Source organism: Acomys minous (assembly GCF_964271855.1).
Source record: "Acomys minous genome assembly, chromosome: 2".
NCBI lineage: Eukaryota > Metazoa > Chordata > Mammalia > Rodentia > Muridae > Acomys > Acomys minous.
This window is the reverse complement of record NC_140484.1, coordinates 3,527,501-3,543,691: the sequence shown is the minus strand read 5'-3', so window position 1 is coordinate 3,543,691 and position 16,191 is coordinate 3,527,501. Positions and strand designations below refer to the sequence as shown.

General features: G+C 46.6%; 1 protein-coding gene across 6 annotated transcripts in view; it reads left to right on the top strand.

The window, feature by feature from the left end:
• Positions 1 to 5,420: 5,420 nt before the first annotated feature.
• ATRNL1 (attractin like 1) overlaps positions 5,421 to 16,191 on the top strand; it is a 566,124-nt gene continuing 555,353 nt past the window's right edge. For 4 of the 6 annotated variants that reach the window (XM_084800215.1, XM_084800217.1, XM_084800219.1 and 1 more), the window contains exon 1: positions 5,432 to 6,105. In XM_084800215.1, coding sequence (XP_084656341.1) covers positions 5,816 to 6,105 — 290 coding nt within the window. In that variant the 5' untranslated portion in view covers positions 5,432 to 5,815. Of the gene's footprint in view, positions 6,106 to 16,191 lie in introns of all 6 variants that reach the window. The other 2 variants (XR_014782800.1, XM_084800216.1) reach the window with 2 other exon arrangements.

The following is a 16,191-nucleotide window of genomic DNA, read 5'->3' as shown; positions in this document are numbered from 1 at the left end:
TGTAGCTCCTAGTTTTGCTGTTGATAACTTTAATGGTATCTGTATTTCCAGTTGGTTGTATTTGTATATCTGCCCCAGTTTATGAAATTCTGTTCTTCAGTGTTTTAGGCCTTATGTTAATATTTTGATGAACTAATATGAAACATTTTTTCCTGCTCTTATGTATGCTGTGGTGAATGTGTTAACATAGCAACAATGTACTCACATTAATGCCCTTAGTACCTGCTATGCATAATCATTACCGTCTCCTTTAATCTTCTTTTTCCCCTCTTCATAATAAAGTGGGAGATGGATGTGGTAGCTTACATCTGTGATCCTAACTTTCAGGAGGTTGAGGCAGGAGGATTGCTGGAAGGTGGAAGCCATCCTGGAATACGTAGTGAGAACAGACCAGCTAGGGTGTTAGAGAAAGATCCTGCCTTAAAACAAACAAACAAACAAACAAACAAACAAGATGAAACCCCCATGCCGGGGTGGGGAGCTCAGTGGTTAGGAGGCCTTGGTGCTCTTACAGAAAACCTGTGTGAACCCACACAATGGTTCACAACAATCCACAGCCCCTGTCCCAAGGGACCCAAGACCCTTTTCTGGCTCCCTTGGGCATCAGACACCCACATGGGGCACCCACATGCAGGTAAAACACACATACATATAACATAAAAAGAAATAAATCTTAAAAAAAAAAAAAAACCACCACCACCACCATCAACAACAATAGCAAACCGTGGAGGGGAAAAGCAGACCCTTACCCTCCCCGTGATTTGTAGGAGAGTTCCTAGGCTGTATTTCCAAGCTCAGCATTGCATTTTACCTTCGAGTTACTAATTTTTATTTGTGCTGTTTTGTGCTATGTCCTTGTTCCCCTTTAACTCTCCAGTTCTTTGTTGCAACCTCTTCCCATTTCCACTTGATTTCACTCTCCCTGCTGCTGCTCCCTGGTTCCCAGTGTGTGTGTGTGTGTGTGTGTGTCTGTGTGTGTGTGTGTCGTAAAATTTTACTGTTCCTATTTAATAAAGAATTATGACTGATGCTTCAGGGTTGGGCTTACTGCCCGGCAGACTTCCTTGTAGGACGAGCCAGAGGCTGTCCTCTGGTGAGGTGACTCCGATGACAGTCACTTTTTGTCTTGGCATCTTTCCAACTCTGTGTAACCATCCTTGTTTGGGGGCTTTCTGGGAACTCATAAGAGAGTGTGTGGTTCAGATGCAGACTTCAGTAGATTTGTAACATTTTTTTCAGCTGGGTACCTAACTGGTACCTAGTATTTTGCTGGTGTCTCAGGCCTGGCATCTTTGCTTCCACTCCCTAAGGGATGGAGCTTCATCTATTGCTTTGTGCTTGGGCTGGTCTTTCCCCACTTAAGAGCTCACACTGTCGCTCACCAACCCCCTCCTTTTCAACCTAGGACCCGAACTGTGCCTTCTTGATAACTCCTGTCATTTCCGGTTGCTCATTTTCACAGACATGTATATCGTCATTTTCCCTTTTGCTTGCTTCCTTCGCTGATATTCTGAAACGCATGGCTACCTCTGATCTGTAAATGCAGTCTCTCCTCATTTTCTTTGTTAATGTGAGCTGATACCTCTAAACTTGGGGATGCGTTTCTTTTCTTCGTATGTCAGGGAGGTTTGTAGAGGGGGTAGATATCAGTGTCGTGTTTATTTATTTGAGGCAGGGTTTTACTATGTAACCGGCCTGGTCTGGAACTGGAAATTTCTCATGTCAGCCTTCCCACTGTTGGGGTTACAGACCTGCACTGCCATGCCCAGGGATGGATGTACTCGATCCACTTTGCTCAATGGGAGGCACAGTCTAGCCCTTTTTAAAAAAATTAAATTTCACAAAAGACAAATTTCTACAACTGAGTCCTGGCAATTAACTAATTTTTTTTGGAGGGGGAGGAGGGATAGGATAGAGTGACACATGTGAATATTTAGAAAGAAAAGGTTAAGATGCTCATTTTATTTTCAATTAAAAATTATATTAGCCCAGCATAGTGAATTTAAAATCTTTAGATTTACTTATGACAGTATGTTTGAAATGTGTTAAGTGGAGAAATTGGCAGAAGGCGAGGTGGTAGGTGTGTAGCACGTGTGACAGCCTGGAAGAAAAGAAGGGGTCCAAGATGAAACAGAGCGCTAGGTTTCCGTCAGGAGGGGGCGATCTTTCAGAACGTAGCCATGTAAGCATCTTTAATACTACAGACAACTTTTAATGAGTATTTAAACTTGACTTTTTAATTTTTCCTCTAATCTCAGAGGCCATCTAAGCTCTCTTATGGTCTTATAGATGTCGCTCCACCAGGTTGGTCCTCTGTCTGTGTTTCCAGCTGCTGAGCTTGAGCAGTCTGCACCTTGCTTTCCGGGGTCTCATGTGAGTCAATGGTGAACAACAGCCAGATCAGAGATCACTCTCTAGTCAAGCAATCCAGGATGTTTAGCTTTCATCAGACTAAATAGGATCTTTTGCTTTTTTGAGTAACAAAAAAAATCAGTATCAGTGGATTAATTTTACTTGTTCCCGTTCTTTAGAAACTATCATTTGAATGTTCTTTGAACACTTTGGCAGTGAGAAGTCTTAGGGTTTGTGTGTGTGTGTGTGTGTGTGTGTGTGTGTGTGTGTGTGTGTATGTGTGTGTGTGTGTGTGTACCACATTATACCATTTTTAAGTAGTAGAAATGGGACTGAGGCACAAATGCCCCAAATATCCAAGGGTCCTGATTTAGTTAGTTGTTGGGAGGACAAATACACACACTTATGTTTCCTCTTGGAGGAATTTTAATCACTAATCCTAAACAATTTCATTAACTTTGGTGAAACTGGCTTTTGCCCTATTACCTCTTTTGGTTATTTTTTTAAATCTTCCTGCTAGATTATGACCGCAATCACCAATGCCATGAATTACTTTGGTGTGGTTTGGCATGCTACGATGCTGACAACCTGGGAGATTCAACGTGTTTTTTGATCATAGAAGTTACTGAAACAGCAGCCAAGACGACATGCAGGCTTTGTCAGTGTCACATAAATTTTCTGTGTTTACATCTGCAAGTGATATGACACTCCATGTTAGGGGTTTACAAATTTGTGAGACCGACACAAGGTAGACCCTACTCAAATGTTTTCATTGTCTGTACCTGAAACTCACCATAGTTGCTAATAAAATGTCGACAGAAACACTTTGAAGGAGAAATATAATATAGGGAAAGCAGAAATTCTGTGTGGTCCTTATCGAATGATTTTTATCTGAATTTAATATGTCCAATTCTATTCAAAAGGTAATCTTGAGAGGAGGCCTGCGGGGCTGCGTGTTCAGGGTAAGGTATAATGGTTACAGTGGTCAGATGGTAAGAAATGTGTGTTTTTTAATGGGCAAATCTTTTGCTCAAGCGCAGGCTACTGCCTGTGTGGCGAGCTGTGACCCCTCTTGTTAGAGGCGCAGTCTCTCTTGTGCCTTTTGAATTACTGTCATTCTCGCCAGAGGGTTGACGGTTGGCTTCTCCTCACAAGTTTGAAAGTGACTGTACATTAGATTCGAGAGAGATGAGGCTGGTTTTAAACTTTGGCTGGCAGGAAGAGAAGACTGGGAAGGCAGCAGGGACTGTTCACAGATGGTGGATCCTAAAACGTGTGGATTCCCCCCTGTCACTGGAATGACAAGGAGGAGCCTGTAGTAATATTCTTTTAACGCGCCCTCCCCCCTTCTTTCCGAAGAGCATCCTACAGTGGAAGTGGGGAAATGGCTGGTGCTATTGTGAAGTGGAGACGGACTTGTTTGTTGTACTAGTGAGAACCAGCTGCCTTTCTTCTTTGCTCTCGGAGGAGCCTTTTCTCTGGACCTTTGTTTTCCTCTTAAGTCATTGTTGAGGTATTTGCAAACCAAGCCAGCACTTATGTTTTATTCACCAAAGTAGAACAAAGCGGCGGCAAATAGAAGCGGGCTGATAAACCCTGGAAAGGCCCACAAGTCTGAGGCCTTACTCGGTCCTATCCCCCCTTCCCCCCTTACCCGCCACCACCTCAGCCTTTCTCCCGCTCTTCCCTCATCTGAGAAATGGGGTTAATAGAAGATTTTCTCTTCGAAGTGGTGGTGGTGGCCGGGGTGGGGGTGGGGGGATGGCGGAGATTAAAAGAGATGACGTGGGTACATCATTCCCAAAATAAACTCGAATTGAATCTTAACAATAATATTATGACTGTGTGGTTACAACCAAAACTTTTCTCCTCCAGCTGTCAGAAATGTCTGGGGAGTTTCAGATTCTTGTTCCTACCGCCTGCTCCTTGGTGGAGCTCCAACAGCACTCGAGGGTGAATGCCTGCAATTTGTGCGCGGCTTCCTCTCAAGGGTTCAGCTAAAAGGCCTGTGTAGAGAAAGCTCAGCAGTGCAAGACACAACATCTCAGCTTATGCCATCAAATCTTGGAAAGTCACCTTACGGAAGAAATAGAATGCCGCTGGAAAAGGGAAGGGACCCTTTTCTGGGAATCACTTCTGCTTCTCCGAAGAAGAAACAACACCGGATGTTGCAGTATTTTTCAAGACAGAATAGTGTCCCAGATGAGGGAGGAAACACTGACAAGCAGAAAAGGAGATCCGTGGGGTTCCGAGGCAGCTTCGGGATGGGTGGCGCTTGGGGCTCAGAACCTCGCAGTTCTTTGTTGGGGGTTGGGAGCCCCAGTTCCACGGATAAAGGGCTGCCCGCTCTCGAGGTCTCCCCCACGGGAACAGCTTCACGTCCCTCGCAGCCCCTCACCCCACCCACCCCGCCCTGTCCCCGCAGACCCTACAACGTGGTCAGACCGCGGTGCCTTTAAATCTTTGCTGGCTGCACATGCTCAGCTCTTTGTGTGTAGTTGGGAGTTTTTAAGGGAAAAAAAAAAGAGAGAGAGAGAGAAGAAGAAGAAGAAGCAGAGGAAGAAACGTGCGGGAGGCAGGGCAAGCACTGCACTTAGGCAATCTGGGCCCGAGGAGTGCAAGGGCTGCTTTCCCGCTAAAGCCACGAAGCCGGAGTGGAATTCTCCTCCGTGGGGCTCCGTGGGGCTCCGCGGCGCGGGCCACACCTGGGGGACGCCCTCCCGTCGGTGCTGGCCCGGTGGGCGCGCGCGCGGGGGAGTCCCGGGTCCCCGTCAGGGGCTGGGTCAGACCACAGCGCGTGGACCGAGGGGGGGGGACGCCTCCGAGCGCGCGAGGCTGCGGGGACTTCCCTAACCGGCGTGGGCTGCGGCTGCGGTCACGGCCACCGTCAATGTCGGGAGGCGGGAAGACGCCCGCCCCGAGGCCTCGGACGGCCGGGAGGGTTGCGGAAGGCTGACGTCCGCCCTCTCGTCCCCCCTCCTCACGTTGGACGCGCCCGACTAGGGGGCTCCCGCTCGGCCCCGCCCTCCCGGGCAAGCAGCGCTTAGAGCCCAGGCATTTGGCGCCGGCCGTGGGCAAGGCGGGGCCGCGCGGGTCCCCTCCCCCCTCCGCGCCCGGTCCCCTCCCCCTCGGGTCCCCTCCCCGAGCGCGGGGCGCCGCGGGCTCGCCGCTCCGCTCCCGGAGCTGCGGCGGCGGCTGAACCGTTCGGCTAGCCGAGGACAAGGTCAGGAGAGCGGCCGGCGATGCCCGAGCGTGGCCCGAGGCAGCCGATCGGAGGCCGCCGCGCCTGGGATCCGTCGCTCGTGACTGGACAGCGGGACAGGGGCCGGCGCCGCTGAGGAGCCGAGGATCGCGGCGGCAGCGGCGGCGACGGCGAGGTCGTCTGCGCCTGGCATCCCCACCTCGGCGGCATCCCCGTGCACCCTCGCGAGCGCAGCCCCTCCGGGCCGGGGCGCCCAGGAAGATGGATCCGGGGACCCGGGCCCGCTCGGGTGACCCGCAGCCGGCCGCCCCGGGGCTGTGCAGGGCTCGGCCGGCGGGCGGCGGGGGCGCCTCCTCCTGGCTGCCGCTGGACGGGAACAGCTGGCTCCTGTGCTATGGCTTCCTCTACCTGGCGCTCTACGCTCAGGTGTCCCAGTCCAAGCCCTGCGAGAGGACTGGCTCCTGCTTTTCGGGGCGCTGTGTCAACTCCACCTGCCTGTGCGACCCGGGCTGGGTGGGGGACCAATGCCAGCACTGCCAGGGCAGGTTCAAGTAAGTAGCGGCTCCGCGCGGGACCCCGAACCTCAGCCCCGTCCCGCCCCGCTCTGGCCTCAGGGTTCCGGGCAACTCGTGTTCCGAGCTGCCGGGAGTGGGGCCCGCGCTGCGCCCCTCCAGCCCGGGGCTGTTCCCCGTGGGAGCTCCAGCCGGCGCCCAGTCTTGGCTGACTCGGTGCTTTCCGCACGTCCTCAGCGGCTTGTCATTCCAAAGCGCAGGAAGCGCATTCTCACTCAGCAGCCAGGGTGCCAAACTCCACCAATCAGGGCAGCATCTGTTTGTCTCAGGGACGGTGGAAATAACTCATGAAAAATCCATGAACAGCCTGAGAAGTCAGAGGTGTAAAGGTTAAAGCTGTGGCCCGGCTCCTATCTCTCTGTAGTCACAGAGCTCGCCTCCCAGTTTAGGAATCATCCAGTGTGGGGGAACTGGGTTTACATGGGCGTACTGTGTTCTGTACCTTGTAAGTGTTTAGTGGACCCTCTTTCTCATTCATTCCCCCACATGTCTATAACCCACTGGGATCCTAACCCTTCCTACTCAGAATCCACAGAGAGAAATCTCGGCAGCAAATTAAAGTTAACTCAATCAAGGTTACTCAGAAAATGCTGAGTCGTGATTCCAAACCAGCTCTGCTCCAGAACAAGGCACACACGTCTAGAGGTGCCGAGCTTGTGAGGGCCATCTGGTGCTGAGTGACCTGTGACAGTTGTAGGGGGGCACAAGTTTGGCTTTTTCTGAAGCCGAAGATGCTAAGGAGGGTGTATCTCTGGGGTAAAGACACTTTTTCCTATTGGTTGATTATTAGATTCTTGCCCGCTGGAGAAGGAAGTGGGGTGGCTGCGGGGAAGGCGAGGACCCTGCAGGTAAAAGCAGTCATTAAGAAAGCTTGTCCTGGATACTTAACGCGAAGTTTGCAGGCAGACTGTGGCTGTGGAGTTCTATTATATACATGGATGGTTATTTGTTGTGAAGATGATAGCAAAATTTAGTTGAAATATCGCTGGCTCTGAGGCAGAGGTAAGAATATGGCTCTCACTATTATATTTCAGGATAGTTTTGCTTGGAGCTTTAACTGCAGCACATTTTTCTTTACTCTGTTTGCTACACTTTCACTGTTGATGGTTAGAACAATGCCTCTTATTCAGTGTAAAAATGTTCGTTTTAAAAGGACACTTTTAAACTTTAAAGAGAATTATTTATTTATTTTTATTTTTTATTTTTTAGAGGGAAATCTTAGGTGAAATTTCAGAAAATTTGTTTGGAGGAGTAAGTATTTCCAAGGTTAAGGTCCTGGAATCAATGCATAACTTTTACAAGTGCATTTACAATAATTTGAGAGAGGTACCAATTAAAATTTTAAATACGTTTTATAATGCGAAGAGAGATCTTGATTAAATCATGCCCCATCGGTAACCTTGTTTCCTCTGGCTGTCCTAGTAAGAGCTAGGCCTTCTACCTGTTAAGAGACTATCTCAATACACGGGCTGGAAGCAGCCAACAAGGGGAGGATAGTCTGATCACGTATAACTAAGGGTCTTGGCCTTTGTGATGGGGAATCTGCTCCAGCTGTCTGACGAGGATACAGTGTTGCCACGCAATCCAGTACTGTGTTTTATAGAAGGGATGCTTGTTAACAGCTAGGTCAGCAGTCTGTGACTTCACTTAGATGCTGTCCCAGTTAGTAAGAGAAATCACACAGAGAAAGTTAAAAAGTAGACCAGCTAAGGCTGAAGGGGATTCATGAGCTAAGTGCATTTTGAGCAGAAGGTGAGTACATGTTAGCGTGGATACACTTAGATGACGGTGCGTCCTGAACTTACTACTGAATAGTCATCCCTGGGAAGCTGTTATCCCCATGATTCCTTAACCTCCCTAGGAAACACAGGTTACTAGGGTAAATATAAGCAGTGCGAGTCTGTGTTCTTTCATGCATACTTTAAAGGGCGAAGCAAGTGTATTTAATGTTAAAGGATACAGTCATCGAGACAGAGAGAATTATTCTTGGTAAAGCACATTGTGAGCTTTGAAAGGTTTTTTGAAAGGTGCTTTGCAGCATTTGAAGTAATAACACACGGGGAAACCCTGAACTTGACATTCCCCTCTTACCAATTACCGTGAAAGTCTTTACTAAGCCAAGCGCTAGCAGCCTCACCTACAGACATAGAAAGTGATTGATTAATCTTGGTGAGCCGGTGTCAAGACTAATTGGTATGTTACCTTAGTCTTTTTCTGTTGTAGACGTTTCAGCTAGGGCATGAAGCATTCTTCAAATGCCTTTTTAGTTCTGACTATTGATGACTGAGGGGAGAAATGCAAGCACAGTATCAGAAGGGATATTTGAGATCTCAGCACCATTCTAGTCTTGTTTGTTTCCATTTGAAAAGAATGACACATTCAAAATTATAAGACATTTCTAACAACAGTAAGGCACCCCTCGCCCAATTTTCTCTAATACTGGACCAAAGACTTTGGGAGTGGCACTCAGAAAACACCACTCCACTTTCAAATAGAGAAAGATTACAGCAGACTATAATTGAAGTTATATTTTAGTAGCATTGTGTAACATTAGGTTGGAAAACTTTCTGATATAATCCACCTGTAGAAATGATAAATGATATATATTTTAAAAAAAGATTTATTTATTATTTATACAGTGAGTGCTCTGCCTGCATGTATACCTACATGTCAGAAGAAGGCATCAGATCACATTATATATGGTTGTGAGGCACCATGTGGTTGCTGGGAGTTGACCTCAAGGTCTTTGGAAGAACAGCTAGTGCTCTTAACCTCTCAGTCATCTCTCTAGCCATGATAAGTGATATTTCTATTAGAAGCTAGTTAACATATTTTTGTAGAGAAGTTAAATTTTTATTTATGAAAACCAACATTTGTTGTTGTTGTTTTGAAAAAGACTGTTTTTTGCTTTTGTAGCTTTGACTCTTTTCACTCTAACTTCTTTAAATCTGAGATTGGAAAATATCTTACTGTATGTGAATTATTTGTAAATATAGGATTATAAGTACTTATGTCTTGAGTACTTTAAAAATCATTAGCTTTTCTATATATGTTTTTTAGACCTTTAAGTTAGTCAAATTTGGATTCTGAATTTCATGTATTTATAGTAGAATTATGATTTTCATAACTAAAATGAGCATATTCTGCCAGCAGGAAGTAGGAGGCTTTCTATCATTCACAGAGGTAGGCTTAGAATATCTAATTATTTTTTTCTGAGCTACTCTTTTTCTTTCTTTCTTTCTTTCTTTCTTTCTTTCTTTTCTTTTCTTTTCTTTTCTTTCTTTGAGACAGGAGCTCTCTACACACCCTTGGCCGTCCTGGAATTCACTTTGTAGACCAGGCTGGCTTTGAACTCACAGAGATCCTCCTGTCTCTGCCTCTCAAGTGCTGGGAATAAAGCTATGTGCTACCACGTCAAGCTTAAGCTACTCTCTAAATGATATATTTATATTGAATTTTTACTGTTAATTATAGGCAACTTGTGAGTATTGTGAAAAATTGAATGCTCTCTGTTTTCATGTCTTTGTCTTCTAAGTAAAATTATTATAGACAATTCATATTAGTAAAACATGATAGGAAATTAAAATACTTCAAATGGATTGTTCAGTTTGACCTTGTGCAGTAGGTTTTGTGTTGTTTATTTCCGTTAGGCTCACCCTGGCACTTGTTTCCTAGACTCCTCAGTTGTTGGAGCTCTTTCTGGGGCTGACTTCTCTCTTAGCCTGACTACAGGGAGGCCTCTCTGACGCCCCAGACTGCTGTAGCATGCTTAACCTCCTTAGTGCCTTCAAACTGAGCACTAATGAGTTATTTTTTCTTTAAACTGACACAGAAGAAGCAGTAATTGTACCATATTAATTTTTATTTTTCTGTGTCTCACTCTTTGCACCCAAGGCCTTCTGCATACCCTGCAAGTGCTTCGACGAGTTGCAATTTAAAAATTTTATTCTTTTGAATTATGTGGTATGTGCACATGTATGTGCACATGTGCATGTAAATGTGTGTGCATGTGTGTAGTGTATATGTGCACATATGTTTATACATATGCATGTGTGTATATGTGGTGTGTACATATGTGCATGTGTGTGCATGTGGTGTGTGTGTGTGCATGTGTGTAATGTGGTATGCATGCATGTGCACGTGTGTGCGTGTATGTGTAGTGGTATGTGGTGTGTATGTGTGTATGCACACATGTGTGAGGAGTGTCCCCACACATGTGTGAGCCAAGCAGTCCAGAAGAGCGCTCCAGAGCTATTGGAGCTGGAGTTAGAGACAGTTGTGAGCTAGCTAATTCAGCGTCCTGAGAACAGAGCTTGGCTCCTCTGCATGAGCACTGTGTGTTTGCAACACCGACTGACCTGTTTCTCTTGCCCCTGAGCTATAATTTGTACTGTACAATTTAAAGTTTAGAATTCAGGAAGTTCTCTCTTATGTATATATCCCTGAAGTGATCACTGTAATAACAACCATAAAAACAGTAAAGTTTTTAGCCCCCCTCCCCCTCCCGTTGCCTTTCCTCGTCCCTCGGAACCCGTTGGTCTCTGTTCTCAGCACAGATTGGTCTCAGCACAGATTGGTTGGTGCCTTCTAGAGCTTTTTGTAAGTAGAGTGAATCGTGTGTTACAGTCTGTTGAGACTCATTCTGTCCCTTTAATTTCTGAAGAGTTTCCAATTTGTGGACAGACCCATTGCTTTCCCTTGGGTTGTTTTGTGCCCTTTGACTATTCCTTATAAAAACCACTGAACTTTCCTATGGAAGTCTTTGATGGACATAGGCTTCCATTTCTTTTTTGCTTTTTTTGTTTGTTTGTTTGTTTTTTCTGGAGACAGGGTTTCTCTGTGTAGCCTTGACAGTCCTGGAACTTGCTTTGTAGACCAGGCTGGCCTCGAACTCACAGTGATCAGCCTGTCTCCGCTTCCCTGAGTGCTGGGATTAAAGTCTGGCTTTCATTGCTCCTTTTTAAAACATTCAGTGTGTGTGTGTGTGTGTGTGTGTGAGTGCGCGTATGCGCACCCGCAATCATGTGACATGCCATAGTACTTGTGTGGAGGTCAGTGACAGTGGAGTAGGTCCACTGTGGGTGACCTGTGATGGAACTTAGGGCCTTACCCTGCTGAACCATCTCCTCGGCTGTCATTGGCCTTTAATTTGCATTTCTCTAATGACAATGATGTTGAGTATCTTGCTGTGTGCTCACTTGCCATCTTTTTGTCTTCTTTAGTGAGGAAACTTTCAAATCTCTGCACATTCACTTTCCTCTTATTGTTGAATTTTATGAATTCTCTCATTTACTGCATAGTTCTTTACCATTTGGAAGCATTTTCTGCCAGGTTGGGGCTATTTTTATTTTCTTCATTTTTAAAATGTGCGTGCATGTGTTTCCGTATGTGGATATGTGCGTGGGAGTGTGCATGCCCATGGTGGGGAGAGGCATTGCATTTCTCTGGAGCCGCACATTGTGCTGGGAGCTGAACATAGGTCCTCTGCCACAGCAGCGCTGTTAACCACAGGGTCAGCCCCACCCCCACCCCCACCCCCACCCCCACCCCCAGGGCTGTTTTCACTTTCTCTTCATATGTCTGGTCTGATAACAGATGTTCTGCTCACTTGGGCTGGTTCTGGTGTGTCAGTGATGATTACTTTCTGGAATGGAGCCTCCTAATTTGCTGGGGGAGTTTTTGGCAATTTGCATTATTACTTTATTGTGTGTTTGGTAGAATTGACCCCTTGTCTGAGGGTTTCCGTTTCTGTGATGAATACCATGATCAAAACAACGTGGGAATGAAGGGCTTGTTCTACCCTTGAGAGAAGCCAGGGTGGGAGCTCAAAGCTCGAGCGTGGAGGCAGGAAGTGAAGTAGAAGGCGTGGAAAGCTGCTCTGCACGGCTTCCTCACAGGCACCTGCCCAGGTGCGGCACTGCCCGGGGCTGGATGGATGCTCCTGCTGCAATGGTGAGTTAAGAAAAATGTCCTGATGGAGGTGTTTTCTCAGCTGAGGCTCCTTCCCACATGCCTCTAGCTTGGGTCAAGTTGACCAAACCAAACCAAACCAAACCAAACTAAAAACCAAGACCAACCAAGTAAAACCAATCAACCAAAATCTCAAAACAACAACAACAACATAGCTAGCCAGCACACCAGTGAAGCCCTTTAGGCCCGGAGTTTTACTAACTCCCCAAAGATCACAGAGGAAAAGGTACGTGATACTGGTCTCAGAAGTGACTTCTCATACATGACCCCAAAGGCACGACCTCAAAGTAAAAACAGAAACCAGAGGCTGAAGTTAGAATCACCTGAGCAGCAGAGGCTGTAGGGAGCAGAGCAAAGCCCGGAGTGAGTTATGTCCTGCGTGAATGCGTATCGTAGGCGTGGTTGCGGCCATGCCACGGCCCCCGAGGTCCCCTGAGACTGGCAGAGCCTTCCGTGGGCGAAGCTCGGATGGCTTTCCTTAGGGCTCAGTGAGAATGGCTCATCACTGTGTACCACTAGCAACTGAGCTCCGTTCCCCAGATGCAGGAGACTGCCTACAGGGACACCTCCTGTTGAGACCAGCTAAGTTCTCCCCTCAGCTCTGCATGATAAGCAAGCCCTGAGGTTCTCGGTAGTGCCGGCAGGAGGCGCCACTCCATCAGTGTGCGAAGCAGGTTGCGGCAAGAGGTGCTAAGTGAATAAGTCAAAATGAACTCTACAGATTGAAAAAAATATTTCGGCGTCACACAGTAGATGAGGGAGTCATCTCCAAATTAAGGAAGTCAAACTACTTAACAAGAAAACTACCTATTTAGAAGCAGGCAAAGGACTTGAGAATTCTCTTACGATGTACAAAAGGCCAAACAATACATAAAGTTTATGTCCAACACCACTAAACAGTAAGAAGTGCAAATTAAGACGATAATCACTTCACACCTGTTAGAAAAGCTATTATTGGGAAGATGAATGATAGCGAGCTTTGTCTAGAATGTGAAGAAATGGAAAACATTTTTTAGTGGAAATGTAAAGTGCTTCACCCATTTTGGAAATAGTGGGAAAATTCTTTAAAACAAACAAACAAACAAACAACAACAACAACAACAACAAAAAACCAACCCTGAAAATGGAATTGCCATGTGATTCAGCAGTTCCACTTTTGGCGACACGTCTTCACTCCTGCACGTAACGCAGCAGCACTCACAATAGCCTACGTTTGGGGAGAATGTCGTGCCCACCAGTATGTGAATGGGTTGGAAAGACTGGCTTGTGTGCGCGGTAACATGCTGGTGCTGAGTGGGGGCGGTGTCACCGGCAACACAGAGAACACCGTAGTGAGAGAGCAGACCAGGAAAAGAAAGGGAAGCAGCGCTTGGTCTCTGTGGAAGCTGGAAAGCCAAGCTCGCTGAGCAGGCTGGTGTAGAGAGGGATGGGATGGGTGAGGACGGGCTGCTTGGCAAAGGAGACGATGCGTACAGAGTTTCAGATGGGCAGGAGGAAGTCCTGGGGTGCCCTTGGACGGCAAGGTGATTTGCCTTTCAAAAATCCCTAAAGGTGAATTGAACACTCTTATCATATAGAAAGATGATCACATGAGGTTATAGGTATGTTAATTAGTGTGTGTGTGTGTGTGTGTGTGTGTGTGTGTGTGTGAGAGAGAGAGAGAGAGAGAGAGAGAGAGAGAGAGAGAGAGAGAGAGAGCGTGTGTGTGCGTGTGCTCGTATGTGCATGTATGAACATTCATGTGGAAGTCAGGGGATAACCTGGGTGTTGTGCTACTGCCCCTCACACGCTGTCCACCTTTTCTTTCCTGTTTGAGACAGCAGGTGTGCTTGGCTGAATGGCCAGCTTCCCTTAGGGGTCTGTCTCTGTCTCGCCAGGTCTGGGATTACAAGCTCTTGTTACCAACCCCAGCTGCATGTGCCTCAGATTTTCTGTGGTCTCTACTCAGCTTTGTAGCGTGTTAGCAGAGTTAGTGTAAATAAATGGGTGTGGCTGTGTTCCAGTAATACCCCATTCATATAGACAGTCGGCCAGTAGTTGAGAGCCCTAATCTAATGTCTCTGGTTCTGAGTTCAAGAGAGAATGTAGGGTGATTATAGTTGGGTGTAGTGGCTCACAATTGTAATTATAGCCTCCTACAGTCTGCAGCAGGAGGATTTTCATGATTTGCAAGGCCAGCCAGGGCTATGCAGCAAGTTCTAGGCTAGCCAGAGCTACACAGCAAGGACCTGTTTTAAAAAATCAATGATTTGAAACTTAGAATGCATTTTTACAAATTGTATCAAATAGTTGGGTTATGTGTTAATTAAATTTCTGGAGATCTCCACAAAGTGGCAATATAAAGGTATTAGGAATAAGGAGTGTGTTCTTACTGTAGGGTGTGAGTGGTTCTTACTGTAGGGTGTGAGCGGAGGTTCTTACTGTAGGGTGTGAGTGGTTCTTACTGTAGGGTGTGAGTGGAGGTTTTTACTGTAGGGTGTGAGTGGTTCTTACTGTAGGGTGTGAGTGGTTCTTACTGTAGGGTGTGAGTGGTTCTTGCTGTATAGGGTGTTTGTTTATTTTTATTTCTACATGCTAGTGGTGAGAAGAGACTTCTCTCCATCTTTCGGGTTGATGGCACCTCCTGTGCTAACAGTGGAGTGGATGGAGTTCCTTTTCGGGAAGTGGAGGGAAAGCCAAGCTCTTGGTAGAGCCTTCAAAGCAGTGAGGGGGCATAAGGTAAGGAAGAAATTCAGGGCCACTGACGATGAACAAAATAGGACAGTGTGTGCAGCTTCAGGTGTTCTTGCTGTGTGGGCTGGGTGAAGAACGGAGCAGTTCCTTCACACCTCTGTTCTAGTCAGGAGAGGTCAGAGATGTTGTGGTGAAGGAGATAGAAACCTGTTTACGTTACGATCTGAGTGGTCTTGTGAGAGAACAGGTGATGTTAATCCACTAGAAGACCAACCACTTCCTGTGGGAGCTTGATTGTTGCCGGCTGAGAAGATCCCTGAACAGCCTCTGGGGGGAGATATATAAATGAGCCCAGAACTGGAGGTGGGGCCTTTGGAGACTGCGGATAGTTTTGGCTGTTCATTGCTTCACTTTGAGATGCTCCTAGAGAGAACAGCTCAAGGGAAGGCTTCAGGGCTCTGGCTCCTGCTGAGGTTCCGGGTTCTGGTTACTCCAGGTTCCAGCAGAAGAAATCCTGCTGATCACGCCAGGAGAATCGTTCCTCGGAACTGATATCCTTAAGGTTTTGTTATTGTGCCGGTTAATCCTCTTTTCCTATTGTTTTGGTTAGTTGGGTTATAAGTGATGTACGCTCAGTTAATAAGTTGTAATAAAATATATTGGTTAAGACAATTGCGCCTACATCGTGGTGTTTCCTAGAGTGCACTCTTCTCTGCGGGGAAGGGGGAGTATTTCAAACTATGGGCAGTGGACAGGAGAACACAGGACAGGGCTGAGCAGCTGTTTTGAGTTAGGAGGCATGGTCAGGTACCACTCTGAGTTGGAGGTCAGCTTGCTCTCAATAGGGAGTTTTGGCAGGACTATGTAGCGAGACCTTGTCTCAAAAACAAACAAAACAAAAACTACTTTTTCTTTTTCTTTTCTTTTTTTTTTGTGGGGGCACCTGGTAATATCCACATTTCCTTAGAAATAGTTGTTTTTTAATTTTTTAAAATTAATATCTCCCATGTTGGGCCACAGTTTCTTATGTCTTTGCATGGCTTGTAACTCCCTTTTGTTGCAGAGGGAAAGTGTCTGTAATGAGACGGCTCTGAAGCCTACATTCTCCTTGCCCAGTATTTGTTCTTATTGCTGGTTACGGTTTTATATTTTCTGATGACTTTTAATCCTGTTGTGAGTGATCTCTGCACCACCATATCTTTACCTGTGCCAGCTACGGTTTTGATGGCGATTTCCCTGGTGGCCTGAGTCTTTGCAGGTTTCTTGTGGTCTGCCCTGAGTGATTCCAAGTTGTTCATTACTCTCTCTTCTCCTCCATTTCTGGGTGTTCTGAGCCTGAGGGTAAGCAGAAGCCACGCCTTCCAGCCCCTCAGGTCTTTTCTGAGCCTGGAGTCCGGCTTAGCAGTGCACGGAGGTTTGTAA